General features: G+C 39.6%; 1 protein-coding gene across 2 annotated transcripts in view; it reads left to right on the top strand.

Moving 5' to 3' along the window:
- The first annotated feature begins 1,859 nt into the window (after positions 1-1,859).
- Positions 1,860-20,641, top strand: part of FAM204A (family with sequence similarity 204 member A) — a 37,545-nt gene continuing 18,763 nt past the window's right edge. The window contains exons 1-6 of one of the 2 annotated variants that reach the window (XM_087432687.1): positions 1,860-2,001; positions 7,892-8,133; positions 8,682-8,769; positions 8,910-8,940; positions 9,129-9,228; positions 19,312-19,401. In XM_087432687.1, coding sequence (XP_087288813.1) covers positions 1,887-2,001; positions 7,892-8,133; positions 8,682-8,769; positions 8,910-8,940; positions 9,129-9,228; positions 19,312-19,401 — 666 coding nt within the window. In that variant the 5' untranslated portion in view covers positions 1,860-1,886. Of the gene's footprint in view, positions 2,002-2,178; positions 2,530-7,891; positions 8,134-8,681; positions 8,770-8,909; positions 8,941-9,128; positions 9,229-19,311; positions 19,402-20,641 lie in introns of those variants that run through there. The other variant, XM_014785777.2, reaches the window with a different exon arrangement.

The following is a 20,641-nucleotide window of genomic DNA, read 5'->3' as shown; positions in this document are numbered from 1 at the left end:
TTCCAAAAACCTTCAATGTGAAATCTGGTGTTTGTATGTCTTTGGAGTACTTATAATTATATTCCCCCTCTCTCCCATACACATTTATATCCACTAAATATGAGCATTCTTTGAAGGAATATATGTAGAAACAATCCAGATAGTTGTTAAACAGACCAACATTACTTCCTTCCTACCCCATGTCTCAGCTCTTCCCCCTCTGTCCTCTATGTCCCCATTCTGGTCACACCTCCACCATCAACATTTGTTATGGACTGAATGTGTACCCCTAAAATTCATATGTCGAAATCTTAACTCCCAGTATGGCTATATTTAGAGATGGGGCCTCTAAGGAATTAAGGTTAAATGAGGTCATAAGGGTCGGGCCTTGATTGGACAGGATTAGTGTCCTCTTAAGAAGAGACACCAGATAGCCCTTTCTCTCTTTCTCTCTCTCTCTTCTCTGACACACATACACAGACACACACACACACACACGTGCACAAAGAAGAGAACTTGTGAGCACACAGCAAGATGGTTGCTGACTACAAGCCAAGAGAAGAGGCCTCAGAAAGAAACCTGCTTTGCTGGGACCTTGATCTTGGACTTCCTAAGTTCCAGAACTGTAAGAAGTAAATTTCTGTTGTTTAAGCCACCTGGTCTGTGGTATTTTGTTATGGCAGCTCCAGAAGGCTAATACAGCAATTCAGAGGCCCAATGCAACAGCTATAACAGCATTTTCCTTCACATCTTTCCTTTAACTGCTTAGCTTTTTAACGATTTGGATTCAGGGAAAATGCTATTGAGAAGCTGGATGCATTTGGCCAGGACAGTTAGATACAAATCCTTAAATCACTCAGCCTTGCTTCTCTTCTACAATCAGAGAATGTGAGCAGGAGAAAGGACCTTGGCGACCTAAGCTTGTCAATTCAGGTTTCACTACAATTCTGGTGTTTTAGAAAACTACTGCATAAACCTGGCACATCTTCTGCAAGACACTGGTGGTGAAGTAGTGGATGGTTATAAGTAATAAGCTTAAAGATATGTTTATACAAAATTATGATATATTATTGAGTACAATGCAAAATTTTTACACAGTTTTAGAATGCTTCTAAGAAAGGCGTTATTGATAACGTTTATAATAACAAATAGCTATGACTGAAAATTACCGTGTACCAGATAATGTGTTAAGGGCTTTATGTGTATTTCCTTATATAATCACAACACTAGAAGTTAGGAAAGTATTCATAGTCTTATTATTATTACAGAACACTATTTCAGAAAATGGAAGCATTTCTAAAATAGTCCCACCCCCATCATGATCATATGATTCTGTTTCACTTTCTTCATAGTGCTTTTCTGGTTTGTTTTTCCCTTGCTTATTTATTTTCTATGCTCCCCCAAGCCCCTCCTCAGGCCTGAACCAGTGGCTGCCACGGAGAAGGAGCTCAACAAGTTTTCGGCCAGGGCCCCACAGCTGGGCAGTGAAGCAGCACGGACGACCAGCAGATGGTAAGCGCCACGAGAGCAGGAGTCAGGACCATCTTCCTCTAAACAGAGGCTGGCAGGGTGCCTGCTTGATAAAAAAAAAATGTGCAGAAAGGAAAAAAGGAAGGGAGGGAGGGAGGGGAAAAGGAGGAATGAATGGAGACGTTCCCACAAGGACCTATGGAGCATCTGCAGCGCTTCTCCCTCCTTGAGGAATGAATTCAGTTCAAGGTGTAAGCCAGCACTTTCCTCGCCCCGAGCACCGGCCTACGGCAGGGGACGGAGAAAGAACAAAGCCTTAGAAAACGTCCAGAAGGAAGGCGAAAACGGGGAGAGAAAACGGGTAGAAGACAAGAAGAAAAAAACCAAGTCCCCTCTTCTTGTCGATTTCAAAGCGGAGCTGAGCTCGGCCGGTTGCCATGGCGACCCCGGGCCAGAACGGCTCCAGCCCATTGGCTGAGACGCCGGAGCCAATGAGAAGGCGCGATGTTAACGCGGTCCTAAGATGGCTGCCAGGCGGCCGGCTTCAGACCGGTGAGTACGGCTGATTGCGGGGCTGGCTTCCGGCTGACCGGGGCTCTGGCGTGGCGGGTTCGGGAGGGTCCGGGGCGTGGAGTGGGGGGGCCAGCGTGGGCGGCCTCACAGCCTCTCCGCTGAGCCAGCAAAGCGCCCGGCGCGGGCCCAGGGGAGCGTCGTCTGCGGGGCCGGCCTCCGCTTTGCTCGGAAGGGGCGTCGCAGCGCTTCCCCAGCCTGTGGGCGGGAGAGGGGTTCTCCGTCCGTCCCAGCCGAAGTGAGAGAGGGAGAGGAGGCTTCGATCGGGAAGCAGGCTCCAGTTTCCAGTTGCTGTACCCCAGAGAAGAGCTGCGGTTAATGGGAGTGTCAGCAGGCTAGACATCCTGCAGCAGAATCTGCGGCGCTTAGTTCTGTGCCCGGGAAGGGATGCTTCCCGTTTGGGGATCGGAGTGTGGCTCTGCCGCCGGAGAGCGTGCAGTGTACCGGGTTGTGCAGCCCAGCAGGAAAAGGTGGACCTTTCTAGAGCTACCCTTTGCAGTCTTGAACCTTGTAAGTATTCTCATAGCGGCATCCGACTTAAAATGAGCGTCGAAACATTGTTGGTTAACTGCAGATCTTTCCCTGCAGGGTCTTGTGTCTGGGGAAGTGTTTTCCAGGCCTTGACTGAACAAACACTCTCTTTAAGTGAAACAAATTTATACATGTAAAATCCTGCTAAATAGTTTATCTGGGTAATCAGATTGGTAACTTAAATCCGAAGTTAGGCCTGTGATAAAGTTGTACTTTCTCTACCTTTTTGAGAAAAGGGAACGCATTTATTTTATTTCATGAAAGTAAGTGGGATGTTTACGTTAATGTTGGTGAAACATGCTTTAAAGTATTTTAGTTAAGTAACTAATTCCAAGTCGTAGAAACTGATTATTGTGTAAATTATTTAACATAGTCTTCAGATTGGTGGGTGGTGGTGGTTTGTGATTATTATAAAGTAAGATTAAATTAAGATCAGACAAGGTTCAGATTTCTGTCATTATTTCTAATTGAATACAAAATGTGGGAAATAAGACAGCATCCTTTGGTGAAATGGCATTGAAATCCTGGAATATTAGAGACAAGAGACATTTTCTGATTAAACTGCTCAGATTGTATCTTTTGGGTTTTGCTTATAAGCAGCTCCCTGGTCTTCCAGAAAATGTGACGTTATTACCCAAACTTCTGAATGTGACTGTGGTGTATGCAATTTATTATAGCATCTTACATAGCTTTCTGCACTTAAAAAGTGAGAAAAAAAATCTTAATCAAATTTTAACAAGTCAAGAATTACAGGCTAGAATCATTCTTCAGACCCACTTTCAAATCTTTGTCTCCAAGATACTACTTAAAACTCTGCCCTCTAAAAGTTTGTAATTTGTAGTTACAGAGTTCTGTTTTTGTAAAAAAGGGGATCACAGTGCATTAGGCAAGTCAGTTACCTCATCTGTAAAAGAGAGTAATTCCTGGTGGCAGGGTAGCTGTGAGGATTAATGGCACATCAGTGCCTGTCACATTGTTTGTGTGCCATGTATAGCAGTGACCTGCTTTGTTTCCTCTTTCTGGTTCTGTTTCTTCTCTCATAACTGGGTTTTCCTTCCCTTTTTCCAGAGCATCTTGCAGGTGTCCTGTCTGAAGTATAGTCTTATTGAAAACTAGCAATCTTGGCTGTGGCAGCTAGGTTGAGGAGAGAACCTTGTCTACTGGGGTGTTGGGGTTTAATCAGTGTTGCATGTGACTGGGAGAGAATGGAGTGTTACAGCAAAGAGTGAGGTGACTCTGGGCATTTGGGCACATATAATATTACGATCCATAAAAGAAACATTTTAGAGCTGCAAGACATCCCAGATCATCTGATCAAATCCTTCATTTTATAGCTTAAGGGTGGAGACCCAAACAGATGCAGTGGCTTGCCTACAATTATGTTGCTCAGGACTAGAAACGTGTCTTCTGACTTTCAAAACTGTTTTTCCCTGCTATACCCAAAAGGATTGGGTCATTCCCAATCCTTTTACAACCTAGAACCCCTTTTATAATTTGATATCTCCATGGATGCCATATTTTGAAAGATTGTGTCTACTAAAATATATTCATTGTTATTATTTTTTAATAAAAATCAGGTCGTGGCTACCAATCAGAGCCTCTGATTAAAGAATATGTGGTGAAGAATAATGCTTCGTTGAATTTAAGTCTCTTCACCTAAAGGTGGACGATATTGTTTGAGGAAAAATAAAGTATGCTGGGCTTTTTGAATACTGAACTTAGCTTAGAGACCTCCGTTACAATCTTCATAGAACTTTGTAGAAACCTTAGATTAGGAACTGCTGAACTGTGTTGTGTTCTTGACGCATTGTGATCTGCCCAAGTGTGGTAAATAGTGACTGTGGTTGGTTTTCAAGGGCAAAAGAAAACCCAGCCATTCAGACTAGGATGATACATAAATATTTTCAGTTCATAGTAAATTGTGTCAGCCCAGGACAAAAGATGTGTTCTACATAGTATATACAGAATTTTTTTGAAGAATAATTGTGGAATGGAAAAAATCTTAACTCTAGAGGTAGAGAGTGTGTGAAATGAAGAAGGTGATATTCAAAACTACAGAGAAAAAAGGGATGCTGAATCATTTGCATCTTCTTTGGGGTCAAAATGATTAAATTAAAAATTGTTTGAGTTACAAGCTAAAAAATGAAAGCTTATGTATTGATATATGAACTGTTACATAAACCTGGCTATAATCCATACTAAAAAACTAAGTTTCTAGTTCTCAGTATGCCACATCTCTTGAGAATAGCTGAGTAATCTTTCACATTTAAGGGATAATTTGGAGTGATCTGCTTTAAAATAAGAGTACGCTCTGAAAGGCTTAGGGGGAGAGACACTTCAAAGAAATAGAGGATCATCCTCCAAAGCAGCCGAAACAGAAATAACAGGAGGCCTAACATAGTACCAATTGGTACCAGAGTACAATTGGAAATGTATGAATGACACGTATGTGCTGTGAGTAGAAAGATAGTGTTTTCGAACCTGAGGCCAAAGCAAGTCGTAAAGCAGCCACTCCATATTGGCTGATTTGCAGTCGAGCTGCTGCTCATGTGGGCAACTCTACTTTGCAGGCTCGTCAGTGAGGGAGCTGTGTTTATCAGTGGCTACCGAGTTGTCCTTCTGTTTGTTTGTTTGTTTTGTGCAGTCATAAGAGAATGGCACATCACTTTAAAGATGTTCCAAGAGTTGAGTTCAGAAACATACCTTATTTGAATTTTGCCTTATTTTATGGATTTGGGCATAGAGTGTACTTTTTAAAAGTTATTTTAACTTTTCTCTTTTCTGCAAGCACACACAAGGAATTGTAATACCAGCCAATGCCATACTGGTAGAATTGGCATTAAGACAATTCTTAATGCCACATCAGCAAGAGCTAAAAATAGATGATTTTGAGAAAGTCCAAAAAGTGATCAAAAATGGATAACTGCTTGAGGCCTGATGAGTCCAGGGCAACAGAGACTGGTCCCCAGGGTGAAGCCTGTTTGGGTGCCCAAAGCATAGACTCACCCTGCAGAGATGCTGAAGCAGTGGTCCAGTGGAAGAACTGTGGCCGTCTGAGAGGCATACGTCTTTCATGAACAGCCATAACTGAAGTCTGGGCTGGGTGGTGCTTGGCTGCTGATGGACAGAGGCTTGCCACGTGTGTACAGTGTTGGTTCTCTGAGGTTAGGCGTTTTTGCCTGTTTTGTATACTGCTGTCCTCATGTCTTGAAGAATGCCTGGCACACAGTGGTATGCAGAAGATGCTATGGACAGGGAAAAGGAACAGTGGTTTCAGACACAGACCCCAATTATGCTAAGAAGGCTAAATCTGAAATTTGTTACAATCCTTAAGTCCTGAAATGGTTAATGAGCCTAAAGGTATATTATATGCCGGTGTCAGAGTTGTGTTGGAGCTTATTATTGCTTCCCTCTCTTTGCTCCTCAGAACAGTAGAAATATCTTTACTAATAGCATAACATCCGTTTTCCAATATTGCATGTTTTATGTGATGTCCTGTGTGCTAACAAAGTAACTCAAGACTTCCTCCATTACAACTTTTAGAATCCTCAGGCCAGGTTTAGGAATGGATCCAGGTCTTATGGGGCCTGCAGCTTATATAGTTTTGGGTCTCGTCTTTAAAAAAAGGAATACAGATTCTAAATAGAAAATTAGGTATAGTGCTTTGAAGGACCTGTGCAAAGGAGGAGCCTTGAAGCTTAGGCTTCGTTATCTTCCTGGTAATTTGTTTCTGGTTGTATTGCTCCATTCAGAAAAACAGACACCAACATTTTCTATAGAAACTCCTGTCATACTTGGAAATCAGGGAAGTAAATGATTTGCATCATTTGCTAAGTGAATGTATTTGAAACATTAGAAACTGCCTTGTGAATGCTGCCACCCATAATAGAAATGATAAAAATGCAGTCCATGGCCATGGAATAATAGCAACAAGAACTGAGCATTGATCGAGCCCCTGGAACCTCCTAAACCCCGTGTTGGGTGTTTTCATGACTTATCTCATTTAATCCTCAGAATAACCCTCTATGCAGTATAATTATCCCTGCATTACACATGAAAAAACTGAGAGTCTGAGGTGTTAAAAATGATTTTCATACACGACTAGTGTATGGTGGAATGAGGATTCCAGTTGGAGCAGATAGATGTCAGAGCCCTTCTGCTTAAAAAGCCAAAAGAATATTTTGGTGAGGGTGTTTCAGAGAGCTGACAACTGATGGGGCTGGACCTAAACTGCAAAAAGTAAGATCTAATTCTTTGGTCCTGGGAGGAGGTGCTTAATAGATCTCAGGCATCCATTATTCAGAGTAATGCAAAATCCCCTGATGCCTTTGTCTCATAGAGAATGGTGGTGGTTTTCTTACTAGAGTCATCACAATAGGAGGCAGAAAACTCAGCAAGAAAGATTTCCATCCTTCCATTTTATTCGTTAAGAATAATAAATCACGAGCAGTATAACCAACTTTTCTATTTTAGACATCTTTTGAACTAACTGGTTTTAGCTCAGTGTGTATGCTAAAATAGACTGTGCTGTGGAGCTCAATTGTGAAAAGGTATGCAGTTATGCTAATTTTAGCAAATGATTAAACTCCATTTTTTTAAATCATTTTTATTAAATTTAACAATAGTTAATGGTTCTTTCTACTAATGGGCCATATAGCTAATGATGAATATGATCCTGAACTTTAACATTTGTTTCCCAAATACAATATTGTTATACAAAAAAGCTGTACATTTTTGTTAAATTGTTAGGATTATACTCCATTTAGTATTATTTTAGCGGACAGTATAAAATTTAAAACTAGGACATCCTTTTTATCACCACACTTTCTTCAAGCTACTTGTACGGCTTAAAAATTTTCCTTTGAATAATTGTTTTCCTACTCGTTAGACAATCCCCTGAAAATTTTATACCAAATACAGGTGAAACATTTAATTTTATTTTCTTCTTTAACTGTTATAGCTTGAAATATAGTATTATAATTCTTAAATTGCCTGCAGTGTATATTGTTAGGCTCTTAACATTCTTGAGCAATGAATACTTTTACTGAATTTCCTTTTTTTGGACAAAATTATCCATATACTGAAGAATCAAGGTCCTATTTTCTTAAGTCATTCATCTGGAGGTGTGTCTTATAACAAATTTGCTTAAACTACTTTATGCTTTTTTTTTCATTTATACAAGCAAAGATTTTAATTATTTTGGAGAGTATATTCCATTTTAGATTTTAAAAAAGTTCAGATGGACTGTTCCCAAACCATTGGTATAATTATTCGACTCCTGGGGTGTCTTTTAATGGTTTTAAAATTCTTTCCATGTCTACATTCATCTTTTTCCTTTTAGAAGAAAAGATGTGGAGTGGGCTGCTACCTCCTGGCCTAAAAGAAAGTGATGTTGAGTTGAGTTCTGAAGATGAAGCCCCATTAGAGAACTCTGGACTTAACTTACAGGAAGATAAAGAAGATGGGACTGTGACAAAAACAGAGATCTCAGATTTCCCTACAGATGGACCAGAAACTAAAGCAGAGGCAAATGTAAATGCTTATGAAGAATGTCCCTCTGGAATTCCCTTAAATATGTGGAATGTAGGTTTTCTCTGATGTTCTTATTAAGTCTGTGTATTCGTGCATGCTCCTGTGTGTCTCTGCCATGGTCAGAATGTATGTGTCCTTGGGAGGTAATAGGTGGGGAAGGTTGACTCGCAGTACTTTTATTACTTTGTGGATCTGTGGTCAACCCATTGGCCACTCAGATACTTGCTTTCATTTGTGTTTTGTTTTTCATAAAAAGAGGAAGAAAAAAAAACATTTAGTAGAATTAGCTACTTTGTCTAACATAATACATGAGGAGTTTCTATGCTAATTTTATCTCTTTGTCATCTATATGAGTCATTGAATTTTACTCTCAGATTATCAGAGTGATTTATTTAGAAATAAGTCAAGATAAAAACTTAGGTTTTGAGAGAGTCTTGAAGAATAGAGTATCTCAAGAAGAACTGAACTACTTCTATTAAATTTATGTTTTTATAAATGCTAGAATATAATTATTTTTGTTACTTAATACATTTGGTGTTTTTTGAATATATACTTTGCTTCAAATGTATTTGCTTCTCACTTTTTTTTCTTTTATATAGAAATTTCAAGAATTGCATAAAAAACATTCTGAACAGAAAACTTCAACTTCAAGATTCAGAAAGAAGAAAAGAAAACACTCCAGAAAAGGTGTTGTGTTTAAATTCAGGTTAATTGTCAATAGTGCTAATGTTAAATTTTGACTAATTGAGCTCAACAATTTTTAATAAACATAATTTTGAAATAACAACTAAATACTTAGGTATTGACACTTTGTGAATTCTTTTTAGGTAAGTTGAAGAATGAAGAAGAATCTCACAGGTAGGTAGAATTTAAAATATTTGTCTATTCTAGATAGTATTGTAGAACTTGTACAAATAGTTGAACTACTTACATCTGAAACATAAAAACTAATTGTTGTAACATAATTGTAGTACCAATTAAAAACAGTAAAAATAAAAATGAGTATGTTTTATGTAAAACATAAGTTATTGTCTGTCTTCTTGCAGTGAACAATCCTCAAGGGAAACCCAGTGGAAGGAGCTTACTCAGTATTTTGGAATCAATGATAGGTTTGAACCCCCTGTTAAAAAGAAAAAAATTGACAAGGTAGGATATTTTTTATTGAGTCTTATATTAGCCAGTGGGAAATGTGTGTAATTAGCCTTGCCTGGGGTATTTCTCCTCATTAATTCATTCAGTGAACAAGTTAAAATGCCTATTGTGCGCCAAACAAGATGCTAGATAAACAAGTAAATACATAGTTACAAATAATTAAAAATACAGTTAAGAAGGAAATGAACAGGGTCCAGCCCCGTGGCTTAGCAGTTAAGTGCGTGTGCTCCGCTACTGGCGGCCTGGGTTCGGATCCCGGGCACGCACCGACGCACCGCTTGTCCGGCCATGCTGAGGCCCTGTCCCACATACAGCAACTAGAAGGATGTGCAACTATGACATACAACTATCTACTGGGGCTTTGGGGTGGTGGGGGGGAAAGGAGGAGGATTGGCAATAGATGTTAGCTCAGAGCCGGTCTTCCTCAGCAAAAAAAAAAAAGAGGAAGATTAGCATGGATGTTAGCTCAGGGCTGATCTTCCTCACAAAAAAATTTGAAAAAATAAATAAATAGAAGGAAATGAACAGGATATTGTGAAGAAATTAAAATGGAAGCCCCACTTTAGCTTGGGTGGTCAGGGAAGGCCTTTCTTAGAAGATGCCTTTCACTGAGGCCTGAAGGATGGGAAGGAACCATCTATATAAAGAATGCTAGTGTAGAGGTAATAACCTGGATAAAGATCCTAGGGAAGAAAGAGTCATCATGGGACGTTTGAGTAACTGTAAGTAAGAAAGTCATCCCATCTGGAGTGGAGTCAGCGAGGACAAGGGTGGCCCATGAGAAGATTGGAGAGGCAGGCAGGCAGGGACCGAACTGTGTAGGACCTTACGGGGCATAGTAAGGAACTGGGTTTTAGTCTCACGATGCAATTGAGAGTCATCCAAGGGTTTTAAGTTAAGGGAGTGACATGGTCTAAGTTATGTTTAAAAGGGTGCTCTTATGTGGAGAATGGACTGTGGGGCAGCAAAAGGAGATGAGAAGAGAAAGGAGACTTCTAGGCATGAGATGATGGTGGCTTGAACAAGAATGGTGCTGCTGAAGATGGAGAAAAGTGTATGGATTTGAGGTATAATGTAGAAGTGGAATTGACAGTATTTGCTTCTGGATTGCTTGTGAGGTGGTGGGAGGATTTGGGGCATGAGGAGGGAAAGAGCCATTCAAGGTTTTACCTTAAGCAATGGTGTGAATAGTGATGCTAGTTACGGAGATGGGAAAGCTTGGGAGGGGAGGAGATTAAGAGTGGGGCCTTTCCAAAGTTCATTTTGGGGCATGGGTGATATCAGCAAGCAGGAATAGAGTAAACTGTTGGTAAAATGAGGCAGGAGCTGGGAGGAGAGTCTGAGCTTGAGTTACATATTTGGGAATCATCAGTCTATAGATGATATTAATACATAGTGGAGGCTTGAGTGAAAGAATAACATACATATAGGGAAATGTTGACAGACTCTAGGAGCATGAAGATTGAGCACTGAGCAGTAGGGCTAGAGGCACAAGGGCCTGCCTGTGTGAAGCCCAAGTATATTATACCCTGCATGTGTAGACAGATGCCTCCTTTTTGAATTATTGCTGTAGACTATTGTGTGTACTTAGAGATTATTACCATTTTCTGATTAATCAGTATTTCCTGTGAAAAACCTCATTTTAAACCCCTCATTGGGTGGTATTGCATTGAGGGCACATGCGTTAAGGAACTGACGCAACAGAATTTTGCATGTGAACCTTTTGATTCCAACTTTGCCAAGAATTCTTGTCATCTAGTCCCTGGAACACTGGGGAATTGGAACCAGGATCACTTTCTGCTGCAACTAATTACTGCTACTGAGTAATCTCTTTTTTTCAAATGTTCAAGCAGGTGCAGAAATGCTCAATATCTTACAAAGAAATATCACTGGTAGAGTTGAAACTAAAACTCAGGCTGTATTACACCATTCTCAGTTCTCTAGCTTCACTGCTGAGGGAACTGATAAGCATTTTAAAGTGTAATTGCTGTGCTCTTGACCCTTGTGATTCTAGTGGGCTGGGAGGAGGGATCTTGTGAGGAGGATGCTCTTGACCAAAGCTGTTGTAAAGCAGGAGGCAGGAGAGTCGTGGTGACAGCAGTGGTCCACAGGCTGTCTCTGACCAACCTGTTTTAGAGTCCCAACCGCTGACCAGATTGCTCTTCGGAGGGACGGAGTGGTTAAATATTGGTTCTCATAGGGAATATTTTTTAGACTTTTACTTATGAATTAGGTGGTCTTTGATCTTTTGTGATTTACAGTATTTGTTAATGTTTTCTCATAACTATATTGACTTTCGAATGTCTAAATTATTTCTTAGGGATGTTAAAGCTGTGAAATTAAATTTTTAGCCATTCTAAAAAGTAGAAATTTTGAGAGCATTTTTGTAATCTATCTGTATTAGAATTTTATTATTACTCTACATATGTGAAATTGTCCCTTCTTGTTAGTCCCTTCCCTGACTCTTATTCATTGTCTAAAATTGGGAATTTGTGTGGAGTAACTTTAATAAAGCAAACTAGGATTCCTTATGCAGAATCTTTTAAACAACTCAGTTTTAGGAACTAGTGTTCTGTTTCACATTATACATTAGATGTATTCTAGAAAAATAATTATAAGTCAAGCACCATTTTAAAAATAAAATTTCTATTTAAGGGAAGCCTACCGTAAATCCTTTTGTGATTATCCATTGGTCTAAGTTTGGATTTTCTTAACAATAGACACTTCTCTATATGAATGACATCTGACTAAGAAAGTTATGGCAATCTTCTAAATAAGGAAACTGATGCTGGCCAGGCTTGTATCTGCCCAGGATTTTGCCAACACTTAATATTCTATAAGTAATGCAACATAAAAGAAAGAGAAGGATATAGTGCAGCCACATTATTTCATATCCTCTTGGTAGTTCAGCATAATTGCATGCCAGCAGGTTCACACTCATTCTTTGGTTTGGGATCGCTGTTTTACATGCACCCCTTTGCTGTCATGCTGAAGTCTCTACTGTGAATCCAACAGAGTAAATAGACTATTAAAGAATGTCCACACTGGAGGCGCCAAGATAAAAGCTAAGAATAAATGTAAGTCCAGCAGATAATAGCTACTGCTCAAGAAATGTAGAGAGGATCATGAAAATCTGTAATGCAGTTTGGACAAAACTAGCATGGATTTCTAGTCCATTATTTTATTTCTCTGGAGAGAGGCTGATCTGTTACCATATCAGAGAGCTTTTTTAGTCTCTATTCACTTAACTCGCAAGAATGGTAAAACAAACAAACTTCTTAATCTTGTGTCTATTGTACAGTCTTTTCTTTTTTTTTTCTTTTTTTGGAACACTGCCAAGCTAAAACTTGCTCAGCCAAAGATGTGTATTTACAACACTGCTGTCACCTGCTTCTCTGATGATACAGAGAGGCTTATATTTTTAAAATGTAATATCCAAAGCTGTTTTAAAGTGTTCTTTGTATTAAATACAGCTATAATTGTGTTTCTGGCAACAGTTCTGGGACTTACTAGTAATTCTGTAATCATAACAATTATTTTGAATCTTTGTGGGAATTTCTTAGAATAAATTTCACTTGTTAATTTCATTATAAATGTCTCAAATATTCTTTAGTTGAATCAATTTGATTAGTCAGCAGTCATTATTGAAGTAGTTTTATGTATACTTAATGAATACTTCTTGGCGTGAAAAACCAGAGATACTTTTAATAATTTTTAGAGTAATTGTACAACGTATTTGATAATTTTTTGTTTTAGTTATTTATGAGAGGACTGCTATTGTATAATGTATCATTTTTCAAACTTATTTTTTTAGCCGAATGCTTTTTCTAACCAGAATCTTACATGGATCTCCAATATACAGATCAGATCAAAGGCTGGCTGCCTTGAGTGGGTGGGAGTAGGGTAGGGATGTGGAGGGTGCGGAAGTAGGAGGAAGGGGCGGGGGGAGTTGTAGTGGTGCTGTGATGTTCCCCTGGCATCAATTGCAAAGCATTCTCTCTTGATCCCTATGTGATCCCTGTGGGGTGGGTAGGTAGAGCCTGTATTATTCTCATAATATAGATGAGGAAACTGAAGCCCAGCATGATTTGTCTAAGAAAACGAACAGAGCAGGTAAGAAGTGAAATGAGAATTTAACCCAAGTTGTTTATTCCGAAATCTAGATTTTTCTGAAATAAAGCCCAACTTAGTTTTTTTTTTTTTTTGGTGAGGAAGATTAGCCCTGAGCTAACATCCGTTGCCCATCTTCCTCTACTTTATATGTGGCCCACCTGCCACAGCATGGCTTGATAAGCGGTATGTAGGTCTGCTCCTGGGATCTGAACCTGTGAACCCTAGGCCGCCGAAGCGGAGCCTGCCAACTTAACCACTACGCTACTGGGCTGGCCCCCCAACTCAGTTTTTACTTACCTGATTCAAATAATTTAAGTAGGTAGGATTTATATATAAAGGTAACAATACTAATTCTTAAGGCTTTTTCCCCCCTTCTTTGTGGAGAGATTACCTAATTTTTTTCCCTAGATAGTTGGGTCTAATCATAGCACAGCAAACTTTAATGGACAATTCATTTGTATTAGGCTTTAAAAATCGAATATATTATCCAAACGAATATTTAGTAGCAAAATTTCTGTACCAATATATTGTGGTACAGATTGACTTAAAGAGCTTTAGTCACATATTGAAAGAGATTCTACATGTGCACATATGGATGGTTGGTCCTTAATATGAAATTGAGATCCCGTGAATTTGTTAGATATTTGTAGTACTGCCTTCTTGACATCTGCAGCAAAACTGTTAATTAGAGGTTCCTTATTGCCTCATGGGAACCTGTTAGATACTGGCCTTAAATGATTTTCCACCTGTGGCCAAATTGCCACCCCAGCCCCACCCCAGTTTGTCTGTATTGAGATATAGCTTAAGCTAAATTCTGATTCCTGCCAGAACGCATCTTCAAAGCACACTGAGACCCTGCAGAGTATCAGCAGTGCTCTGTGCCTCCTGCCACTCCGGTGGTGTGAAAGACATCCCAGGTAATTCCAGTGAAGGTTACTCTTGGGTCCAGCTTAAGACTTTTTAAAAGCCTTAATACTCAAATCTTATTTCATGACACTACTTACTGACTCAAAGTTGAATTCTTGGGTCTTATGCTTGGATCTGAGCCCTCAACAAACTATGATGAGGTCTGTAGCCATACAGAGCTTAACCTTCTCTTTGTTTTAATGGTATCCTGGTATTTAGATATAATAATGTGAACAACTTATTTATTGAATGACAACTATATTCTAAAAACTTTGCTGGGTATTTTACATATGTTTTCTTTGACCCTTACCATAACCTTGCAAAGAAAGTGGTATTTTCGTTTTACAGGTGAGATAACTGCAACCTGTAGAGGTTTAGGCACTCACTCAGGGTTGCTTGGCTAGTAACCCTTGGGTAGTAGAGGAGCTGGAATTTGAACCCAGGTCTGACCTTACCAGCCATGCTCTTTGTAAACTGTTACTAACTTAGGGTCTTAAGGTGATGAAAATGTTTTACCTAAGGATGTTTTTTACTAATGTAAGCATTTTGAATGTATTTGGAATGTTAATATCTTCTTTTAGAAGCAGAAAGTTTGGGTGTGCATATGGAACCAGAAGTTTTTCAGAGCCAAAAGGAACTATTGTATTTTACTTAATAAATTGCTAAAAGAAAAGGGAGAAAAAAAGAAGCAGTTAAATCTAGTGAAACTTTATTGAAATTTTTAAAAAACTTCTGAAGGAGCTATGCAGGAAGGAGAGGCCATTGTATTAGCATTTCTTAAATAGAATACTTTATTTCTACTGTAAAAAAATATAAATACAAAGTTCCAGGTGTAGGTACTCTGCTAAGCTCTGGGAGCCAAGATGGAGAAGATACACTTCATGCCCTCAAGGAATGTATATCCTAGTAGTAGGAGCAATTTGTATATAAATAAGTGCAGTAAAATGTGACCATTTTTTAACCATAGGGGTATTATTACCCCGGTATTACTGTTGTGGAATTCTCTTGGGAACTTCTGAAAGCGGTGGATATGTAATAAATGTTCCCTGTTTGAGTAGGCTCCTTTCAGTGCTTTCGGTCCTGTTCAGTCAGTGCAGCCGTGGATTACTGAACTGTGACTGTTAACTCAGTCACAGAGCTGACTGAGTGCCTCCTATGTGAAAGGAACTGGGCTAGATGCTGGGACCCACCAAGCTAGTAACACACGTGTCTGCCCTTTGTGAGCATGGAACCCAGGAGGGGAGACACACAACTCACTGTAGTGTGTCAGACCAGCAAGTGCTGAAGAGAGGCGTGGAGTGCAGCGACAGCGCAGAGTGCGGAGCAGTTAGGTACTGGGCATGGGAACGGGTGTGGCAGGGTCAGTGGGTTTATAGGGATGAGGGAGCCTGCAGAGATAGAGAAGGTCACATTTGACATGAGACTTACAAGGATGATTAAGAGTTTTCAAATGGAAACACATCAGAGGCACAGGGAACATTAAGAGAATAGTAAATTTGGCTAGAGATTAGGAAGTACAGCATTGCCCAAGATGGGGCTGAGAAAGCGTTTTGGGACCCTATTGTGAAGAGATTTGGAATGCTATTCAAAAGGAGTGAAGAAGTGATAGTGTTTTAAGCTGGGTAGTGACTTGGTATCTGCTTTGGAAAGATAGAAGACCAGTTTAGAGATGGTTGTAATCTTCCAAACAAGAGATGATGAGGGCCTGAAGAAGCACAGAAGGGAGAGATGAGAGACTCTACCAAATAGAGTTAAAATAAGAGCAAAGGATTGGAGGCATTGAAGATACCTGAGAATTCCATTGGGGTGACTAAGTGGGTGCTCAGCTCCAAAGGAGAAGTGGGGCAGGAAGTGATGAGCTTGTTTGTAGGCATCATAAAAAATTGAAGACCCTCTCTTTGCAAGGCCTTTAATAGGAGGATAACTAGCAAGTAGCTGGAATGTAGATTTTGATACGGGGGGAGGTCAGATGTTTTGAATTATTTGGAGATAAAGGAGCTTGTAAGAAGTAATTGAAGCCCTGGGACTGAGTATATTACTGGGGAGAGCGAGAATAAGAAGAAAAGGGGGCCAGTCACAGAACCTTGAGGACTGCTATAATGAAGGGCCAACAAGAGGCGATAAGGGGTATCAAAGGAGATTTAAGATAGATATTTGGGGAGATAGTTTCAAGAATGAGGATGTAGTTAATATAATAGAAGATCAAGCAGGAGGACAAATGGTGTCACTTATGGCTGTAGGGGGAGCAGCTTCAGAAGAATGATGAAGACAAACGGGATAGAGGATTGAATGAGAAAGGACATGGAGGCAACTGATACACTGTTATACAAGAGAGATGTGGTACCAACATAAGAAATCAGTTTGAGGAAAGCAGGCTGTTTTAACTCATCTAGCCCCTGGTGCAGAATGGGGAGGGCAAACTTGTTTGTAGGGTAAAAGATGAAGGAAAGAGAGAGGAGAAAATTTAAACAGGAAGGTTCTGGATAATCTGTAAGCATATGGGGTTATGATGAGCACAGGTGGTGGGATTAGTTTTGTGAAGGGAGTTGGTTCCTTCTTGGAGGCAATAAGGATGGAGGAACAGAGTAAATGAAGATAACACCTTTTGAGGTAGATGAGAGGAAGATTGTAGAAAGGACATATATATCCTTGGTTCTTTTCTTCCCTCCCATAAAGTAGGGAGTAAAGTTATAATCTACTGAAAGAGAAGCAGCTAGGGTGGAGGGTATTTGGAAAAATGGGAAAGACATGTAACAACTTCTTAGAGGAACGTGAGAACTTTCAAGGGCAGAATTGAGAGCCCACTCAGCTGAGTTTAAAAAACAGCTTTTAGTGAAGCCAGTGAATTGCGTTATTTGTTTATCTCTAACATTGCTGGGACACCTGGATGCTAAAGGACACAGTAGAAACAATGGTTGGGAGTAGCCAAAACAAGGTAAGATGGAGGACATTGAAGGGCCTGCTTAGGTCAGTGGTTCTCAAATTTCAGCATGGTTAGAGTCAATGGATTGCTGCGCCCCGTCCCACAGTTTCTGATTCAGAGAATTTGCATTTCTAACAAGTTCCCAGGTAATGCTGATGCTTGTAGTCCAGACTCAGACTTTTAGAAATCCTGCTTAGAGTCTAGTTTGAAAAGGTTGATCATGGGTTGCAGGCCAGAGAGAGTGGATAAGAAAATCCAAGAAGGGACTGAAGGACTGTGAGAATAAATATGGTAGTGCCGGGGTATAGAGTTCCAACTGAGGACAAGGCAGGTTCACTGACTGTGAAGACTTGGAATAAGTGGAAGCACAGAATCTTGTGTTCAGAGAGAACTCCAGATTGTAAAATTTTGCAACTGGAGCTTTCAGGTGATGTCTATTACATGGCCTAGAGCAAGCGTATTCACAGGATTGGTCTTCCAAGAGTTAAGGAGCCTGTGCCTGAATGTAACTCAGTGTCCTACTTCCATATCTGAGAAAATCTTGTCCTCCTCCCTTATCACCACCCCCAAAAGCCAGTTAGACAAAACTATGTATGGTAACGTAGTTGATTTGCATTCTGGCACAAGCTCCATTCATGGACTGGCACTCTTCACAGACCAGACTGGTACACAGACCACACATAGAATGACACTGGCCTAGAGTATACACCACTGAGGTGGAGTGGAGTTAGAGGTTCCTGAAGATGATGGATATTGGAAAAGTGAGTCTAGGATATTGTTGGGATCATCAGAAGAGTTCTACAGAAATACAAGAAAGGGAAATTTCTAGAGACAGGATCAGAATGGAAAAAGGACAGTAGTCACATGGCCTAGGGTCAGAGACCAAGGGACAACTGAATGAAAGTTTCAAGCTTCCATTGGGAACAAGGAAAAGAAACTTATTGTCCTCTCAGGTCCTTAGGTGGGGTGAGGCATTGTGAGAAGGAAAAATCTTCACTTAATGTGGACATCAGTGACAACCTCACTGGTCTTTGTTTCCGTAATCTTTTTAGGCAAATTATGTGTGGGTATTTTTTAAGTCTTGTTTCAACAAAGGCTGCCTGGAAACAAAATTTCTCTTAGTTGACTGGTATAATCAAGCAGTACACTGATGGAAGAGACATTCCCAGGACTTCTTTTATTAGATAAGGAGGGAGAAGTTGGTTAACTGAAAATGTGGAAATTAAAGGATACACTAGATAAGCCATTGTTAGGATAAAATTTTCTTGTAAGACCATTTTTTACAATTTATATTTTCTGTAGTAACTATTTCCACAAACTATTCCACAATAATTAGACTCAATTATTTAAGTCTAAGCATCTTTCCATAAATGTGTGATGAATCCTACTAAGTCTGTTCGGTAAACCTACGAAAATTTTAATTATGATTTCCTGAAGTATCTTCAGTAGGAAATGAAAACATTTCCATAGGAAAATAAAATCATTCTTATATATATCTTTCCTCCCATGTTTAATATCCAAGTAATACCCACAGTCAAAGACTAGGAGGGGCTGTTGAATGAAGGTCTCAAGCTGCTAGAATGGGCAGTAGAGAAAAGAGGCAGAGGAGAATGGTGGTTGAGAATACAGGCTCTGCGTAAACCTAGATTCCTGTGATGTACTCGCCACTTACAGACTGTGACCTGGGCCAAGTTAGTGAGGCTAACCCTCTGTTTCCTTATCTTCAAAACAGGATAACAGTATTGTTTCATGGAGTTGTTATAAGGATTAAATGAGCTTTCTTATAGTGCTAAGCCCAGGGTCTACCACATAATAAGCCGCTATCGTGTCTGTTATTACCATTATTACTGTTATTAAGGGAAAGCATAGGTCTTGGAGTCACAAAAATCTGGATTTGCATTTCCTTTTTCTTAGTTCAGGAAGTTGTATGTCCTTGGATAAGCCGTTTAAGGTCTCTGAGCCACCTTCTCCTTGTCAGTAAATGGGAGTGGTACCAACCACCGTATGGGGTCACTGTGAGCATTAAATGGTCTAAGTATGCAGCGTGTTTGCTGTAGTCCCGAGACATAGTCTTTGCTAGCAGATATTTGCCTTTCTTTCCTGCCTTTAAGTGTTAACGTTTCTTTTCTTTCTAGTCGGGCCTTGAAAAGAGCATAGACCAGGCTGTGGAAGAGTGGAACATTGAGAAGGCGGAGGAACTCAGCAACCAGCTGGCTACTCGAGAGGTGAGTCACACTGATGACACATTTTCTCATTTCCACATTTTCTCAAATGAATGTACATTCTTTTTATAATCATGAGTAAGTTCAGTATTCAGATATTTGATCTCTTTTGTCACTAGGCAAAGTCACACATAAAGAGCTCATATTGGCATATGTTTGGTGGTGTTTTGTATTTCTTCTTTTGTTCTTTCTAGGAAAAAAGCTCCACTGTAGCTTTCATTTTTAGTGTATCCCTATCACCTTCACCTCATTCTTGAACTATACCTGCTCCACGATATTAGATTACACAGAGGACGTCATCAGTCATCTGTGTAAACTGTTGGCCACATGCACTCTTCTTGCTTACTCACCTGCAGGTGAACATTTTATCTAACCTGAGACTAGTGATGAAGTGACTGTTTCAGTACATTCTTCGATGGAAATACTGTTCCACTCTTACATTTTCAGATGTTAAAACATCTACCATTGGTGGCTCTTTGTTTTCTATTTTTGGCTGCTGGCCATAAGTATCTTGTGAGGTTTATATATTTATGTAGGGAAAAAACAAGTCCAGAAGTGAGGCTTAGGAATTCAGAAATTATCGGGTTTTTTTTCCCTTAAGCGTTTTAAAATCAATTGTCATATTAAGTACTTCTGTGTATATGTATATATGTGTATTTATTAGTGTTAATCCAAAAGAAATTATAAAGCTATGAGCTTGAGTTTGGGACATAGGCAAGAAGCAGCATAAATGGCAGTTATGTGGCCTTTTCAAAAACTAAAGTAACATTTAAAATTTTGTTTGCCTTTTTCCTGTAAGATTCATTCTTCCCTTCCTATCTTATGATACTGCTTGTGCTTTCAGTTTGACATTTGCTCGATTTCGTCTTTAAAGTAGCTGTATTTCATTGATTATAGCCTTCATTGAATATATGATGGTCCTCAGTATCCATAGGGGATTGGTTCCAGGACCCCCCGCAGGTACGAAACTCCACAGATGCTCAAGTCTCTTATATAAAATGGCGTAGTATTTGTATTTAACCTATCCATATCCTCCCATATACTTTAAATCATCTCTAGATTACTTATAATACCTCTACAATGTAGATGATATGTAAATAGTTGTTATACTGTAGTGTTTAGGGAATAATGACAAGAAAAAAAGCCTGTACGTGTTCAGTACAGATGCAGCCACCATAGGCCTTTCCATCCATGGTTGGTTGAGTCCGCACATGCAGAACCTGTGAATGTGGAGGGTCAACTG

This window comes from Ceratotherium simum, chromosome 6, assembly GCF_057802395.1.
Source record: "Ceratotherium simum simum isolate JZ-2026a chromosome 6, ASM5780239v1, whole genome shotgun sequence".
In the NCBI taxonomy this organism is placed as follows: Eukaryota; Metazoa; Chordata; class Mammalia; order Perissodactyla; family Rhinocerotidae; genus Ceratotherium; species Ceratotherium simum.
Note: the sequence above shows the minus strand (reverse complement) of the source record. Positions and strands in the feature narration are given on the sequence as shown.